The 15,976-nt window shown below is 36.9% G+C and overlaps 2 protein-coding genes across 6 annotated transcripts in view; one reads left to right on the forward strand and one right to left on the reverse strand.

Moving 5' to 3' along the window:
- LOC107664194 (carbohydrate sulfotransferase 11-like) overlaps positions 1–4,527 on the forward strand; it is a 17,619-nt gene extending 13,092 nt beyond the window's left edge. The window contains exons 2-3 of the mRNA XM_016454685.1: positions 856–938; positions 1,870–4,527. Coding sequence (XP_016310171.1) covers positions 856–938; positions 1,870–2,715 — 929 coding nt within the window. The 3' untranslated portion in view covers positions 2,716–4,527. The remainder of the gene's footprint in view (positions 1–855; positions 939–1,869) is intronic.
- An 84-nt stretch (positions 4,528–4,611) lies between these two features.
- The window catches only part of LOC107664193 (solute carrier family 41 member 1-like), a 53,588-nt gene continuing 42,223 nt past the window's right edge, over positions 4,612–15,976 (reverse strand). For all 5 annotated transcript variants that reach the window (XM_016454683.1, XM_016454682.1, XM_016454680.1 and 2 more), the window contains 9 exons: positions 13,222–13,329; positions 12,978–13,049; positions 12,497–12,641; positions 11,455–11,601; positions 10,641–10,785; positions 8,653–8,732; positions 7,477–7,611; positions 6,959–7,107; positions 4,612–5,315 (listed from right to left, as the gene is read on the reverse strand). In XM_016454683.1, the coding sequence (XP_016310169.1) occupies positions 5,142–5,315; positions 6,959–7,107; positions 7,477–7,611; positions 8,653–8,732; positions 10,641–10,785; positions 11,455–11,601; positions 12,497–12,641; positions 12,978–13,049; positions 13,222–13,329 (1,155 nt within the window). In that variant the 3' untranslated portion in view covers positions 4,612–5,141. The remainder of the gene's footprint in view (positions 5,316–6,958; positions 7,108–7,476; positions 7,612–8,652; positions 8,733–10,640; positions 10,786–11,454; positions 11,602–12,496; positions 12,642–12,977; positions 13,050–13,221; positions 13,330–15,976) is intronic.

A 15,976-nucleotide genomic window follows, 5' to 3' on the forward strand; every position in this document is an offset into this window, starting at 1 on the left:
GTGTGAGAGAGAGAGTGTGTGTGTGCGTGTGTGTGTGTGTGTGTGTGTGTGTGTGTGTGAGAGAGAGAGAGAGTGGGTGAGAAGGGGAGTAATGGGGGAAGTGGTTTGGACTGAAGAGAACAGACTGTTCCTATAGAGAATGCAAATGTGAAGGAGGAATTTTATGGCCAATCAGCTAGGTGCAGGAGTCAGAGAAGGCAGTAATTGTGGACCAGCCTGAACACCGCTGGACCCCATATGCTGAGAATTAACAGCTCTAATCTTTTATAGCTCCATAACGTGATCATTCAGACAAAGCGCTTTGATCTCTGTCCTCTCCACACAAGGTCATGAGTCTCTTAACCCCAAAGAAGCTCTTTCGGAGGAAAATTCGAGTGGTGCTTGAACATGCAGAACTTGCTGTCACAATGCTGGGATGTTGTGAGTGGTTGCCAAGGCAGTACTATGTGGTCGCTAGGGAGTTCAGAGTGGATTTTAGCATGTTGCTATGTGGTTTCTAGGGTGTTCTGGGTGGTTTCTTTAGCCCACATCAAAAGACCCCACCTTTGAGTCTCTATGATATTCTGATCAATATAAGTTCCTTTAATATAAAGCTAATGCACTCAATGTATGGTTAAAAAAGATGTTTAGCATAAATTACTCGTACAGCTCTCAATGCGAGATGCACACCGAAGTTTAAAGCTTAGGGGTTAGAGGCTTGAATTTACAATGACCATATGTAATAGCAATAAAATTAACCAATGTTTACCAATGTTTAAGTAACAAATGTTTAATGGATGTCTAAATGTTTTGCTTTTAGATCCATTATCTTTCTGTTGCCATTTCTCATCTTTTGCATTTGTTGTGTGCTTGTAGCTTCTGAACAGATTTCGGGCTGGAACAGTTTCTCAGTTAAATCGGGAAGAAGTCCTTTGCAGACACTACAAGAAAATGACCAGGTATGTATTTCAGCAATGAAATGGGGGGGTTACTAAAATAACAACCTCACATTCCTGAAGTGGCTTAATTCATTCACCCCCAACACCTTATTTTTACACAATCATCATCTCATAAAGACACATGCAAACCATCTGACAAAACGAAATTATATGCATCACAACTGTGCCAGGGTAGTACTTAACTTAACTTAGTATGTTTTAGACTGCTCATGTTTTTCCAAATTTGTATGACTGACTTTCTTCTGTTGAAAAGAGAATAATCCTGGCTACTCTTTTCATATAATAAAAGTAAAAGGGTCTGTCAAAATTGGCAAACAGTATATTAAGAGTAATCCGCATTAACTTGTGCACCATATTCAAATTATTTAAAAGCCATACAATAGTCTTGGAGATTTACAGAATCTTTTCACTGTGTAATGGAAGCAAACAGCCAGGATGCTCTTGTGGTTTACGGACAAAAGTAAGTTGTATGAGTTTAGAATGACATGATGTGAATGATGGCAGACTTTTCATTTTTTGGTGAACTATCCCTTTAAAGGTCTGAGTGGAACGTCTAGATAAAATCCTTCCAGTTGAAACACTACCAGCTCATCAAATCCTATTATATTCTTGCCGTTATCAAACCCATCTGTGGCTCATCCCCCAGGCAAAACCGTTACCCTCCCATTACAGCTATGTGCCTCATGGTTTCACAAGAACTTCCCTCAAACAGCAACTGTCGTATCACATAAAGTCACGCAAATACCTGTGTTCGCATGTAGTGCAATCTGTGGTTCCCATGAGTGCACTGTTAAGAAATCCTATATTCGGTTTCAGAAGAAAAGACTTCAATTTTAAATCAATAGTTCACCCAAAAATGAAATTCTGTTCTGAACCCATGTGACTTTTTTTCATTCCATTTCCTCTTATACCATTCCTTCCTGTCCTCCAGCTGGAGCAGTCTGCAGTGCAAGCCACTCTGCAGGGTCGAAGGGAACTCCTGGAGGAAACCTGTCGCACCCACACCCGCAAAAGACGCGTACTTGGCCCGGAGGACCTCCGCCACCTCATAGTGGACGATAAACACAAGTTATTGTATTGCTACGTCCCCAAAGTGGCATGTACAAACTGGAAACGTGTGTTGATGGTACTAACAGGAGATGGGCGCTATCGCGAACCACTGGCTATTCCGGCCAACGAGGCTCACGTAGCAGGCAACCTGCGTTCGCTCTCAGAGTACTCCACGGCTGAGATCAACAAGCGCCTACGCACATATCTGAAGTTCGTCTTTGTGCGCGAACCCGTCGAAAGACTTGTCTCGGCATATCGCAACAAGTTTACCCGTAGCTACAACACGGCCTTCCACAAACGCTACGGAACCAAAATCATCCGGAGGCATCGTGCGGACCCCCAGGCTGAAGCACTGGAAAAAGGCAACGATGTCTCCTTCGAGGAATTTGTGTATTATTTAGTAGACCCCCAGACTCAGAGAGAGGAACCGTTCAATGAGCACTGGGAAAGGGTTCACTCGCTTTGCCACCCTTGCTTGATCCATTATGACGTGGTGGGCAAGTACGAGACTCTTGCGCAAGATTCGCGCTACATCCTGAAGTTAGCAGGTGCCGAAGGAGAGGTCAAATTCCCGGCCACGTCCAAAAGCACCAGGACCACGGGTGACATGGCTGCCAAGTTCTTCGACAACATCAGTCCGTTTTACCAGAAGAAACTCTTCAACCTTTACCGAATGGACTTCTTGCTTTTTAACTACTCTGTGCCGGCATACTTGAAGTTGAGATGAGGGTTTCAGCAAGTTTCAACTGATCCATAACTTGCACACGCGGATGTGAGTCTTGCGGGCACTGATGCTTAAACTTTCGCTCTTGTGTCTGGATTCGAGTGAATTACCTGAGGGAACCTGTAGAGGATGCGCCTTGGATATGGCGTCGCCCTCGCTCCCTTGAGGCAAAATTCAGCATTGTGAACAGATTAGTGCTGGCTGGGGTGTTTCATCCCATCCCGAAAGTTCACAAAATACTGTCTGTAATTCCTTTGGCTTTGGTAACTTGCAACCGAGCTCCAAGTATGTGCCTTTGTCCTTCTGAATGTTGATAAGTGAAGCGGGATTCTTCATCAACAGACAAATGCTATGAATGTTTCATCTCCTTTAATCTTCACCACCCAAAAGGATATTTATGGTATTGTTTACGTAGCATATTTATTGTGGATTTTGCTTTTGAACTGGAACCAGCAAAGCCTTGATGTTAATCTCGAAGAGATTCCTTGAAGCTGATCTCAAAGCCTCCTTTTTAACATTCCCTGGATATGATTTCAGACCTTAACCTTACGCCCAATCACAAAGGTAGTTTCCAAGTCACAAACCGTCAACTTTTTCAAGCAGATAGCTGGTAACATGTTGGAAGGAGACAAGGGTAAGGGAAGAATTTAGACTTCTCCTGCATTCGCAAACTGGACAAGGCTGTCTACCTTGGCCGGTTTAGCTACTCTGGAAAGAAATGGTGTTCTCACAGAGTCACCTCTTTATTTAGCATGCAACGGGCTAGGTAAACAGTGCATAGCTGTGGTTGGGAAAAGGTAGACCCTCATCAGTGCGGCTCTTGTTAAGCTATGGATGCAGGGTGAGGTCTAAACTACTCACTGGTCATTGCAGGTCAAACATCAGCATGATCCTGGGAGGAAACACTCGTCTTATGAATTTATAATAAGGGTTGAAGTGCAATAAAGGTTTTTAGAGAGGTACCAGTATGTGTTTAGAGGATTTTCTATCCCTTAGAACTCTTAAAGTGAGAGAAAATCAATCCCTGACAGTACAGTTTAATGTCTTATTAGTTTTCACGACTGTTCTTTTGGGTCATTAGCACTTGGTTGAAATGACACTGAATAATTTAGGTATTTCTTCTTGTCTGCGAAAAAGGCTATTTATATAGGCTTTTATGGTTGAAATGATGATGAAATCTTTAGAGAAAGGGTCAGAAGAAGGAGTCTGACTAATATCTGGCTGACAGGCAGACATGTCCTGGTGCACCAGTGGGTACCTTGTGTGCCACATTGCATAACGAACCTTCCCAAATTGCTCTTGGAAATGTTTTTTTGGAAAATATTTTCTATCTAGCTAGTTAGGCTCTATTTCAATTTTGAGCTGGAATATTACAGCCTTTTGTAAGGACAAAGGGAGTCATCTATAAGTCTAGGTTTATAATACATTTCAATGGGCAATATATTTAATCATTTGAAGAGGAATGTCATGTCTCGATTTGAAAGTTGCAGGAGTCCCAGTGCTTTTGTCCTGTCGTAATGTCATTATTCTGATGGCAAATTATGAATGTGTTGTTAGAGGATTCATATGGGAAATGTGAGTGTGGGAAAGCCTTTCACTGTATGAGCTGAGCTGTTGAGAGTGTGGCAACAGTATGTGCCATTTGTGATGTAACTTAACAGTTTGCACCTGTTTTGAAAGCTTGTGGGCATACATGTGCTGCAAAACTGTGCACTAGACAGTATGGAATCTTGCTTTGAAGGGTAAATAAACTTTTACATTTTTTTTTAGTGGACAACAGGGAATACATCAACCAACCATTATTATTTCATGTGCTTCCGTTTTTTTTTTGTTAACATTTAATTATAAAGGCACACTGCCTCTGGTACGAAACTTTGTTTTCTGGACAAATGTGAATTATTTTTTTTTACTGTTTTAGGGACCACAACACTCAACTGTAGATAAATAATGTGATAAAGGTTAATTATAATTCAGAGTGACGATATTACAAATGTGTTGAATAAAACTGCCACATGAACAATATAATTGCCATCAATTCATTCAAGTGAACAAACAATTACATTCATTATAAGATTTTGCCTTTTTCCAAAGTGTGGTATTTTGAAAAAAAACTATTTCAGGTGCAAAAAAATTACAAACTGAGAGGTACAGTAGACCCTCTGTATATGAGATATAGTATCCAGTAAAAATATCTAGCAGCAATTATGACCTTGTATGTAGTTACTAAAACAACAAAGGAATGACCTTCAAAGTTTTGAGACTTTCCCATTTTCTTTGAAATCAATCCTAAATCATATATTCAAAAACAATATTTAAAAAAAAAATAATAATAAACATCAAACAAACATCCCAGAATCCTTCAAGGTCTTAAATCTTGCAAACTTCAAATTCAATTTATACATGGCGCATAAAAATGGAGGTCTAGCAGTTTACAAGCCGAGCTCCTCCACTAACATGACCAAACGGAAACACAGGGCCAGGAAACCCGTGCCCAACAGGTCTCCCAGCGCAGTCAGGTATGGGATGGAGAAGTTATCCGGGTCCAGACCTTTCCTCCACATCAAACGCACAATCAGGTCTGCTGTATAAATTAGGATCCCAACCTGTGAAGAAAAACAAGAATAAACATTCAATTATTTCCCATATTATGAAAACAGACTGATTTTTCTTTTTAAATGAAATTAATATTAATCTTTTATTAATTAATACTTTTAATAATACTTTTGGTCAGCAAGGAAGCACAAAATGTATCAAAAGGGACAATATAAGGACATTTATATACATTTTTTTTTTTTCAAATATGCTGTTCTTTTGAACTTTATATTTATCAAAAAAAACTACAAAAAAGCAGCACTTTTTTTAAACAGATAAACACTGATATTCATAAAGCAGCAAATCAGCATATAAAATTGATTTCTGAAGAATCATGTGACTGAAGACAGAAGTAATGATGCTGAAAATTCAACTTTTCATCACAGGAATAAATTACATTTTACAATATATTAAAATAGAAAAGAGTTAAAAACTGAATAATATTTCACACTATTACTGTACATATTGTATTACTCTACATATAGTAGTAAAACTGACCAATATCTTTACTTCCTTTTGGGGTCCTTTATTAGTATTTTACTTCCAAGAGATTTCTTTAAAGGGGTGGTTGATTGCGATTTCACTTTTTTAATGTTAGTTAGTACGTAATGTTGCTGTTTGAGCATACAGCTCAGCTCCAACAATGAAATGTTCCAATTATACATTTATTTTCACATAGCTATGATAAGCGTTAAACATGGACGCGCGTGCAGTTGCCGTACTGTATTAAAGCTTTAATCAGGATAAAACCGTATATTAAAAGCTAACATAAGCAGTAGCATTTACAAATAACAGCACATCTAAAAGTATGAGACAACAACAAACAAAAAACATAGGCCCATTAAAAGCAGTGCTTGCGCAGGTTCTGCACGATCCTCTTCAATAATATCCTCTGCTTCTCAATCGGGCTCAAACTGATAAGTGATATTAACGACGCCGTTGTTTACAATGCAACCGGAGCACATGCCGCCGAGGTGAGGGGCGGGACGATTAGACGCGCACTAGAGACGGTTTAGCCAATCACAACACACTGGGCTAGCTAACCAATCAGAGCCCATCGCCTATTTCTGAGGGCGGGGCTTCAAAAAAACAGGAAAAGATCAGCCCGTTTCTCAGAGAAGGGACAGAGCGGTGTGGAATAAAGGTAAATTATGTGAAAAATAATGCGTTTTTTTTTTTTAAACGAAGCATTAACACGTTACACTGCACCCCATAAACACAATCAAGCCTAGAAAAAAAACAGCGAACCACCCCTTTAAGACTTTAAGTACAATTCAGGATTAGTCACATTTAAAAACACACCCTATTTTATAATGCTAATAAATTGTATTTTTAGCCACATCATTCAATTAGGAAGTTGGGAGGAGGCTGAATAGTCACACCAATTTCCACATTTGACCTGAAACAATAAAAGCACTATTTTCATGCTTTTTTTAGCCAGATGATGAAAATCTAAGAGAGAAAAAATTAATATACATTGCTTGTTTCATATCACTGTAAACAACTAATAGTCAGTGTTCATCTAAACTTTTAACTGGGCAAAAACTAATTTATGCCATTTTTTGTGGTCATTCAGTAATTCTTTTTGCAATTCTGTTTGCCAGCACTAGTGACGCAGAACTGAAACACTTAAGCTTTGAGCAATAAGGCTCACCTGAAGCAGAGCAGCACCCAAGTAGCAGCAGATAAATGCTGGCGTGATGGCAGTGTGGCCTCCTTGGAGCATATTAATGGCAAAAAGAAACAACAGATGACCTGGAACCACCAGGAGGAACAGCACCCGCGCTGACTTAGAGTTCACACCTGAGGAGGAAAATGTGTTTTTTTACTAGATTACTTCAAAAGCCCATCCCCGAGTGGTCTCTAAATAAGGTTCAAGCCTCTCCTTCAATGTAAATCTACACTATTTTTGTTGAGAAATCATAGTCTAACACTTAAGAAAATGAACAGCACACCCCTCCTCAAAAAACAGCATGGTTTGAGATATCATTCATGTATGTAGCACGAACGGTGCAGATGATTAATGTGCTGAAGTGCAAATATCAGGGTTCATGCTTTGTTCAGCAATAGCAAAGCTTGACTTACCCAACACGACTAATTACCCACTTTATCTCAAGTATCTGAAGGTGTGAATTCATCTGAGGTGCACAAATAGTTTGAAAGTGACCTCACCTGAGGAGAAGAATGTGGCACAGGGGTTGGGCCAGTGCTGTCTCATCTTATAGGGCAGGACTCCAGGTATGCTCCACAAATGAAGGTAGGTGGAGATCCGACTGGCCTGGATGGCCACCAGATTCCCCCCCACACCTGAAAAGTTCAAAAAGGAAAGAATGTGAGAGCTTTCCAATCATTACACCATTACAATTCTCATATTCTCCTCATTTCAGTCGCAAATGAAACGTGTGTTGGAATGCAGCATGCGGCTAGGGGAGTGTGTACACTGACGTTTGTCAAATATACATCGTAAGCATATTTTCAGAGTACTTTGTTCACAATTAATAGCTTTTCCATGTTTTCGCTCGATGTAAAACTGGCAAAAGACACTCTATGGGGAATATTACAGCAGGAGGGCACATCAAATTAGGTAATGAAGTATCAAATTAGTCTTCCTGAATCACAGCCGTCTTGTGTTCCTCATTAAGGGCAGTTTGTCTCAGGATTGAGCTGGAAAAATAGGGTGCCAGATCCAGATAAACAACTAGAGAAGACGTCAGAGAAGTCTGGCTGAGAAATCACAGCTACTACTGGATTAGGCCACTTTTACTACTCCGACATGCTCTATTCCCATTGGGAAGTGTGTAATTAATGCCAATATAGTGTTGAGTCATCGTTAGAGAGGGACGGGACGGGTAGAGTACATGTGCAGCTGGGTAGGAACGGAACCAGCGAGGGGAAATCGAAACCAGATTGCTAGAGCTGACAAACCAAAAAAGTGATATTTTACGTAAAACCAAACAAACTCTGCCTCAGCTGGGGTTTTTAAGTCTATTAGTAACTCCCATCAAAATACTTGACTGCTTTCATGTACTATAAAATGTCGTGAGCCAAGAGCCAGTGCTCTGATTTATTGAGACGATTTTGGAATGAGACTTTTATTTTGGCAGCGCTGTCCAATCGCCTCCCTGAATCCACGAATCGAGTTCCAAACGCAGAAAGAGATGTGATTCATTTTATTGTAATGAGAAGTTGAAGAGGGAAAAGGGCCTTAAATTAAGTTTCTGAACTTGTTTTTCAGGTTTGATGTTACTTTGTACTGCATACTGTGCATTCAGTGTGGTTATGTGAAAGATCTGAGTATGTGAAAGGTGTCTTTGCTCGAAGTGTGATTTGTCATTGACATTTACTCACCGTTTATGACTGGTGTGAAGACCGCCATTCCCTCAAAGTTTGGATCGCTCACAGTCTTATCAAGAATAAGGCCTCCGAAACTTAAATTGGAAAGAGTTTCATGAATTTTAAATGTTTTGATTAGTTAACCCACAAATTATATTTCTCTCATTTGTCCCTCTGCCATAGTAAAAAAATAAAGTGTTTTGAATTTACATCATTTAATCATGCACATCTTTTTTGTTTTGTTTTTATAATTATTTCTTCTTTTTTTAATAATTCTTAATCAGGAAAAAAATTGCTAATTGCTAACATGGAAATGCTAATGTAACTTAAAGGGGTCATATGATGTGATTTCAATTTTTCCTTTCTCTTTGAAGTGTTACAAGCTCTTGGTGCATAAAGAAGATCTGTAAAGTTGCAAAGACTAAAGTCTCAAATCCAAAGAGATACTCTTTATAAAAGTTAAGAGTCAACCACGCCTACCTAAAATGGCTCGTTCTAACACGCCCCCACATGTCTACGTCACGATGTGGGAAGATTTGCATAACGCCGCCCAAATGTTCACGCAAAGAAAGAAGGCGTAACTTTTATTCTCGCTGTAGTATTGTTGCTGCCGCCATGTTGTGAAGGTGCTGTGTGTTTCGTTAGCGAAACTAATTTGTTTGGCCTTCCAAAAGAGGACGATATGGCTTCGTCATGCCTGGAGCTGATCTGTGCTGGTTGCTGAGGAAATGCATCAACTTCGCGCTGTGGATCGGCAGATCGGCTTTCACTGTGTACGAAGCGGAGTCCAGCCCGGGGTCGTCACATGTGGTTGCCGTTAAGTTGCTTTTAAGTGACCTACTTAATTGGGTCACTTAAAAACATAAGTTATTTTATATGGTTCCCTGAAAGGATTATTTTATTGAATTTAATATAATATTTCTGTTGTTATATTATTGAATTACAAAGTTGTACTAGTTAGCTGTGTAAAGAATCTATTAGCTAGGAATAGGACATATTAGCATGCTAGTTTGAGTAATATCAACAGCAATAATCTTTTCAACATTAATTAGTTCTATATATTGTAATGTAATCTAGTAGATTACACATATTAGAGATTTACATTATTTAATATTTTAGAAGAGAAACAAAAAATGAGTAAACTGAACCATCTCTATTTTTTTTCTGTGAGCTCCAAGCACAAAAATTATGTGAAAATTAAATGTCAAAATCTCTTAGTCAAAATTATGCCACAGCTAATCAACTGGGTTCTCATACTTTTAGGCCAACTAATTTTTAGTAGTTGTCCAATTATTTATGATACGTGACTACACTTTAAACTGAGCAATTTCTAGTTAATAATGTTTAATCATTTTAGAGTCAATTTCTACACAAAAAAAATGTATATCAACTGATTGATTTAAAAAAAAAAAAACAGTTTTAAAATTTCTTGATATTTATATATGTGACCCTGGACCACAAAACCAGTCTTAAGTCGCTGGGGTATATAGCCAAAAAAACATTGTATGGGTCAAAATTTCAAAGTATCAAAAAATCGATTTTTCTTTTATGCCAAAAATCATTAGGATATTAAGTAAAGATCATGTTCCATTAGGATATTTTGTAAATTTCCTACCGTAAATATATAAAAACTTTTTGATTAGTAATATGCATTGCTAAGAACTTAATTTGGACCAACTTTAAAGGTGATTTTCTCAGTATTTTTATTTTTTTGCTCCCTCAGATTCCAGATTTTCAAATAGTTGTATCTCGGCCAAATATTGTCCTATCCTAACAAACCATACATTAATGGAAAGCGTATTTATTCAACTTTCAGATGATGTATAAATCTCAATTTGGAGAAATTGACCCTTATGACTGGTTTTGTGGTCCAGGGGGTCCATATTGTCTGTGGGAACCCTGCGTCCTCTATTACAGGCACAATTAATTTGTTATTAATGATTATATAACCATTTTAATGTTACTCTAACTCATAGAAGACTGTGTCTGTGTCATGTTTGTACCTGCTGATGGACATGGCCACTATAACAGGCTGCCAGCCGGACTTCAGAACCTCTTTAATCTGTGGACTCCGTCTAGCGATGAGCACCCAGAGAGGAATGAGCAGCAGGAAGAAGACACACACCAACGGGGACAAGTACCACACATCTGGACACACACAAACATTGTCGATGACACATGCTAGACCTAGTAAATAGTTACATATTTCAGATAATGTGCTATGATTTGTGCAAATTCAGATTTTAAGGTCTCTAGAGAATAAAACATATGTGATGTTACAAAATAGAAAGAAGATTCCCATTCTTTAACGTCATCTTTAACCATGGAAACCATGTCACCTTAAAATGCACATCTTTGTAATAAAGTAATATTTTGGTGAATTTCTACTGCCCTCTTCTGGTACATTTTAAACAGTTCATGCTCATTAGGTAAGGAATATTTAGAGGCTCTAAAATAAAAAGTTATTTATTTTTAATTGATTTAATTGTAATATAATTTTATTTAATTTTGTATAGTTAATATTTGAATATATATTTAATTTAATTAATATAAATAAAAAAGAATAATACTTTATTATACATTATAACTTAATTATTTAATAATCACTTAATATATATAAAAGCAAGTTGAATAAGTTATGAAAATTTAAATTGCACAATAATTTCTAAAAGTTTTTTTAAACACTGCTTTAATCTAGTGATTGTCAGTAATTAAGGCTGTTAATAAATATCAGCCTTTTTTAACAATATGTAATGTACAGGTTTTAGGTTTTAAACTAGAAGTTATTAATATATGAATAACTAAAAGGCCCCACACCTCTGTACTGGAACAGTGTGCTGCTGACTCCAGCCAACAGAGAAAGAGTGATGAGATCTCCCAGACTGGCTGCTATCGGTGTGGCCACATTATCAGGGTTGATGCCCACCTTCCTGGAGCCAATGATCACACCAATCATCACCAGACCTGGATGCGGATGAAAGCAGCAGACTCAGTAACTGACAGGATAATGTTAGATTGTAATATTCAAACAAATGTAAGATTCAAAGAAAAAGACTAAAAGATTGTGTTGCATTATCCAGAAAGGTCCTACTTTTTGGAATGCAAATGCTTTTATTAAGCAGCATGAATCAGCCTATTAGAAAGATTTCTAAAGGATCATGTGACACAGAAGACTGGAAGAAAATGTATTTTTTGTTGGACAGTTTTAATGGAAATGTGATGGGAATTCATGTTGTTTATATGTACTGGAATGGCATTGTAGCTTGTACAGGATGTGCAATGCAACACTGTGTATAATACATTTCTGAGTAAGGCATAAAATATTTTTAAATAACAAACAACACCTAGACTGTGTTTTCAGTGTTCCTATTTTTTTAATATGTGGAAACTGTGATGCATTATTTCAGGATTCTTTGTTGAATAGAAAGAACACACATTTTTGTATCAATGTAAATGTTGTAAATGTCTTTAATGTCACCTTTGATCAATTTAATAAATTCTTGCTTCAAAAAAAATAAACAAAATAAAAATATTTTTTTTACTTTTAAACTTATTTTTGTATATACCGAGCAGAAAGAAATATTGGAACTTGATTTTATCTGTATTGTGGATTGTGAAAAGTTTTTTTTTAAATTTTATTTATGATATGTATTTTTTTTTCCATCTATGCAGTCTTGGTTGCTTGTTACTAAAATCATTTTAGAAGCATATAAATATCTAAATATTTCTAGCTAATGAGAAAATGATATTTATGTTACATAACATAAACTAGTGAATCATAAACAATAAGACCAGTGATATTTATTAAGAAAGCACATTTTGATTTCATGTTATTTTGAAGTAATAAGGAGTAGTGTACCTAAGGACAGAGCTGCCACAAATGCGGTGGTAACACTGCTAGCACACAGGACAGCCGCCTGGTCCAGCTCTACACCCCCTCTGGACAGAGCACCAAGACCTACGGCCGCAAGAGCTGCCAGGAAGCCCACCACAGTGGCCTGAACCTGAGGAAGACAGCAGAGCAGCTCCACAATCACAGCTGCTCATCAGAGCCTAAGATCATATGCCTTCATTTATAATTAAACTGATTAAAAATCTATTTTCATAATGAGTACTCATTGGTATTCAAGACCGAGGACTCTTGCAGAATGAAGTCTCATAGAGTAATTGTTCATATTCTTTTATATTTATTTAACATTTAATGAATGTTTGTTCAGTTAATTCATGTTTGTATTGTCTAATTTATCTCTGACGGGAACTAAAGCCGGTTTCCGGTGGATTAGGTAAAATATCAATAATATAAATAATATAAAACATCTGTGTGTTTCTGATTCAGCCACCTGAATGAGAGCAAGATTACAGGTCATCATCAGCCACTGCTGTTTGGGGTCGTCCATCTGTCCGGTGTTAGCCTAAGCAAGACGGGAAACAAAACCGCAGTGAAGCATTTTAATTTAATCACGAGACACGCTTGATCATCTCAAGGCTATTAAACACTATACAGCTTGAGATAGATTATAAGTAATATAAACTGTACATACAGTAATGAATATATTGTCCAGATGGATAAGTATTTTTACATACAGCAGTAGAGAGACGAGATGCTAGAGTCATCTCCAGGTTTCCTTTGAGCCCGACCAGAGCAGGTACCAGGATGAACACTTCTGTGATCACTTTAAACACATCCCAATGCTGAAACACACAAACAGATGATATTTAGACAAACAGTCTGAAACAGTTAACAGCAGGCTCCCCATGATACAGACGTTGACTGTTAAAACTGTTAAAACACTATCTATGAAAGGAAAAGAGAAATGTGTAATTAAGCCATTTAAAACAACAAAACAGATTTTCATGGCATTTTAAAACCACAGTATATGGCACAAACACACTCAGGAGCAAAAACTGTCATTTGGAATTTTATTGGAATATTGTCAAAATATTATATGAAATTCAGGATAGTATTTACTAAGATTAATGTAATTATGCATATTTAAAATACATTTTAAAAACATTAAATTAAAAATCATTCAGGATTATTTTATTACAGTAGTACAGCATTTTTTTTATTAGATTAATGATACACTGAGAAAAGGAATATGCTTAATAAAATATTTTTATTTTATTATATTTTTTTATAATATCACCATGCAAAAAAAAACTTAAATAATTGTAACATTTTCTATATATAAAATAAATTTCTTCTGATTCATTTTAATATTTAAATGCATTTTCCCCTTTTTATTGGCAGCCATTTAATATATACTGTGGAGTATGCTAGTATTTTGTTATGAATATAGCAAAAGAATTTCAAACTAATTTAAACTGACGAGCTATTTTTTGAATGCATTCACTGAAGCAATCCATCCAAAAGAACCCACTCGATGAAATGAATTCGAATAACCACTATTAATTTGGAGTGCAAACCACAATGATTTACATGTGAAATTGCACTCAAAATTGACACTGCATAACTCAAAGGGACAACAAACATAACAACATTGGTGCAATAATATAACAGTAAACGGTAAAACATTAATTCTCATTACCGATTTGAGCTGTGTTGCATGCTGGGAACTGCAGCCCCACACCTACAGAACAGCGCATTGGCTTTCACATCTATCACTGCTAATGTGACCATCATGGTCAATATTTTAAAACTGAGTGACGTCTTAATGTACAGGCCATAAACTGAGATGCTCTCAATCGAATGAAAGAGTACAGATGAATTCAAACTACACTCTAAAAAATGCTGGGTTGTTTCAACCCAATGTTGGGTCAAATATGGACTAACCCAACTGTTGGGTTAAAAAGTTAATTTAAAAATGTAACCAAAATTTAACCCAACGGTTGGGTTAGTCCATATTTGACCCAACATTGGGTTGAAACAACCCAGCATTTTTTAGAGTGTAGGTGTCAGTTTCAGCTTTTTCTGATACTTCCAGCCAAAACACAGACTAGTCATCAGCAAAGTCATAAATATCATCTCATAACAGCTAAACTGACCAAAGTGTCAGTGACTCACTGAATATGAATGGCTTTTTGCGCTGTGCGAGTGTGCATTTAAATTTAGTACCTGTCAGTATACGAGTTGAGAGCTCTTCACAAACCCACTCATGAAGTTAAAAATAGCCATAATGTTTAAATGAACAGATAAGAGACCGGTGCCAGCCAGCCAGGGGCCGGTATTTTTACCACAGGCACAGTCCAGGCTGGTGTCACGTCACAGGCCCATCCTGGGATCTAGCCCACTTCTGCTCCAGAAACAAGCTTTCATTCTCTCACCTGCCCCCATGAGAATTCAATTAATAGACACAAAACACAGTCCATGCCAACCGCGTCTATCTAGAGGACAGGAACTCAAGGAACCGTTACTGGAAGCTAGCATGTGTTTGTGAAGTGTGCTGATATCCTATGAGACAACTGTATAGTGTACAAAAAATGAGTATGCTAATTGCTAACTGAAATATTCAAATATTTTTTGTGCTAGAATGCAATAGCTTTAAATCTACATTATTCTAGAGTTTATCTTAAGGTGTAATAATGGCACATACAGTATAAGCACTGTTATATATTTTAATTTTAGTTAAAGTTTCAGTAATTTTGTAATGGTTTTTGCCAGTTTTATCTGTATAAGTGTCTGTGTGTGTGTATTTCTATTCATCTTTATTTTATTATTTTAATGTATTTGATCATTTTTCATTTTGTTATTTTTATGTATTTATTTTTAACATGTCTAATTTCATTTAAGTTTTTTTTATCATTTAATACTTTATTTTGTTCCTTCTTTATTTCAATTAACAAAAAAATATTTTTCTGTGTTAGTTGAAAATAACACTGCATTGTAAGTGGTTTAAAATTTCACATTTGAACCTTTTATATAAAAACTATTTTTATAAAAAAATATATATAATTTTTTTAAATAAATGAATTGATCAATTAATTTCATGAAATAATTTTTTTTTTTTTTTTTCGTTATCAAGCTGCTGTTGCTGTCATGTTATTAAAGCATTAAGCCATTCAAAGCCATGCATCGCAGTGATTTTACCAAGAATAAGTTAGTTTTAGTCTTATTTTCTTATTCTCTCTCTTATTAACCTGGCTTATGTCTTTAAAGGTGCAGTAGGAGATCTTGGAAAATGCTAACTTTAGCCTGATAGCACTGAAAGCAAACGTCCCACCCTCCCTGCAATCGCAGTCCAAAGCCACGCCCCCTGAACGCACATACGCTCACAGACCAAAATACCAGTGACAACATTACTACAATAAGCTACATCAGCGGTTCCCAATTCCAGTCCTCGCACTGGATGTGAAGACGTGTGTGTGTGAGTGTGCTGTG

The sequence above is a fragment of the Sinocyclocheilus anshuiensis genome, unplaced genomic scaffold (genome assembly GCF_001515605.1).
Source record: "Sinocyclocheilus anshuiensis isolate Anshui unplaced genomic scaffold, SAMN03320099.WGS_v1.1 scaffold67, whole genome shotgun sequence".
Classification (NCBI taxonomy): Eukaryota; Metazoa; Chordata; class Actinopteri; order Cypriniformes; family Cyprinidae; genus Sinocyclocheilus; species Sinocyclocheilus anshuiensis.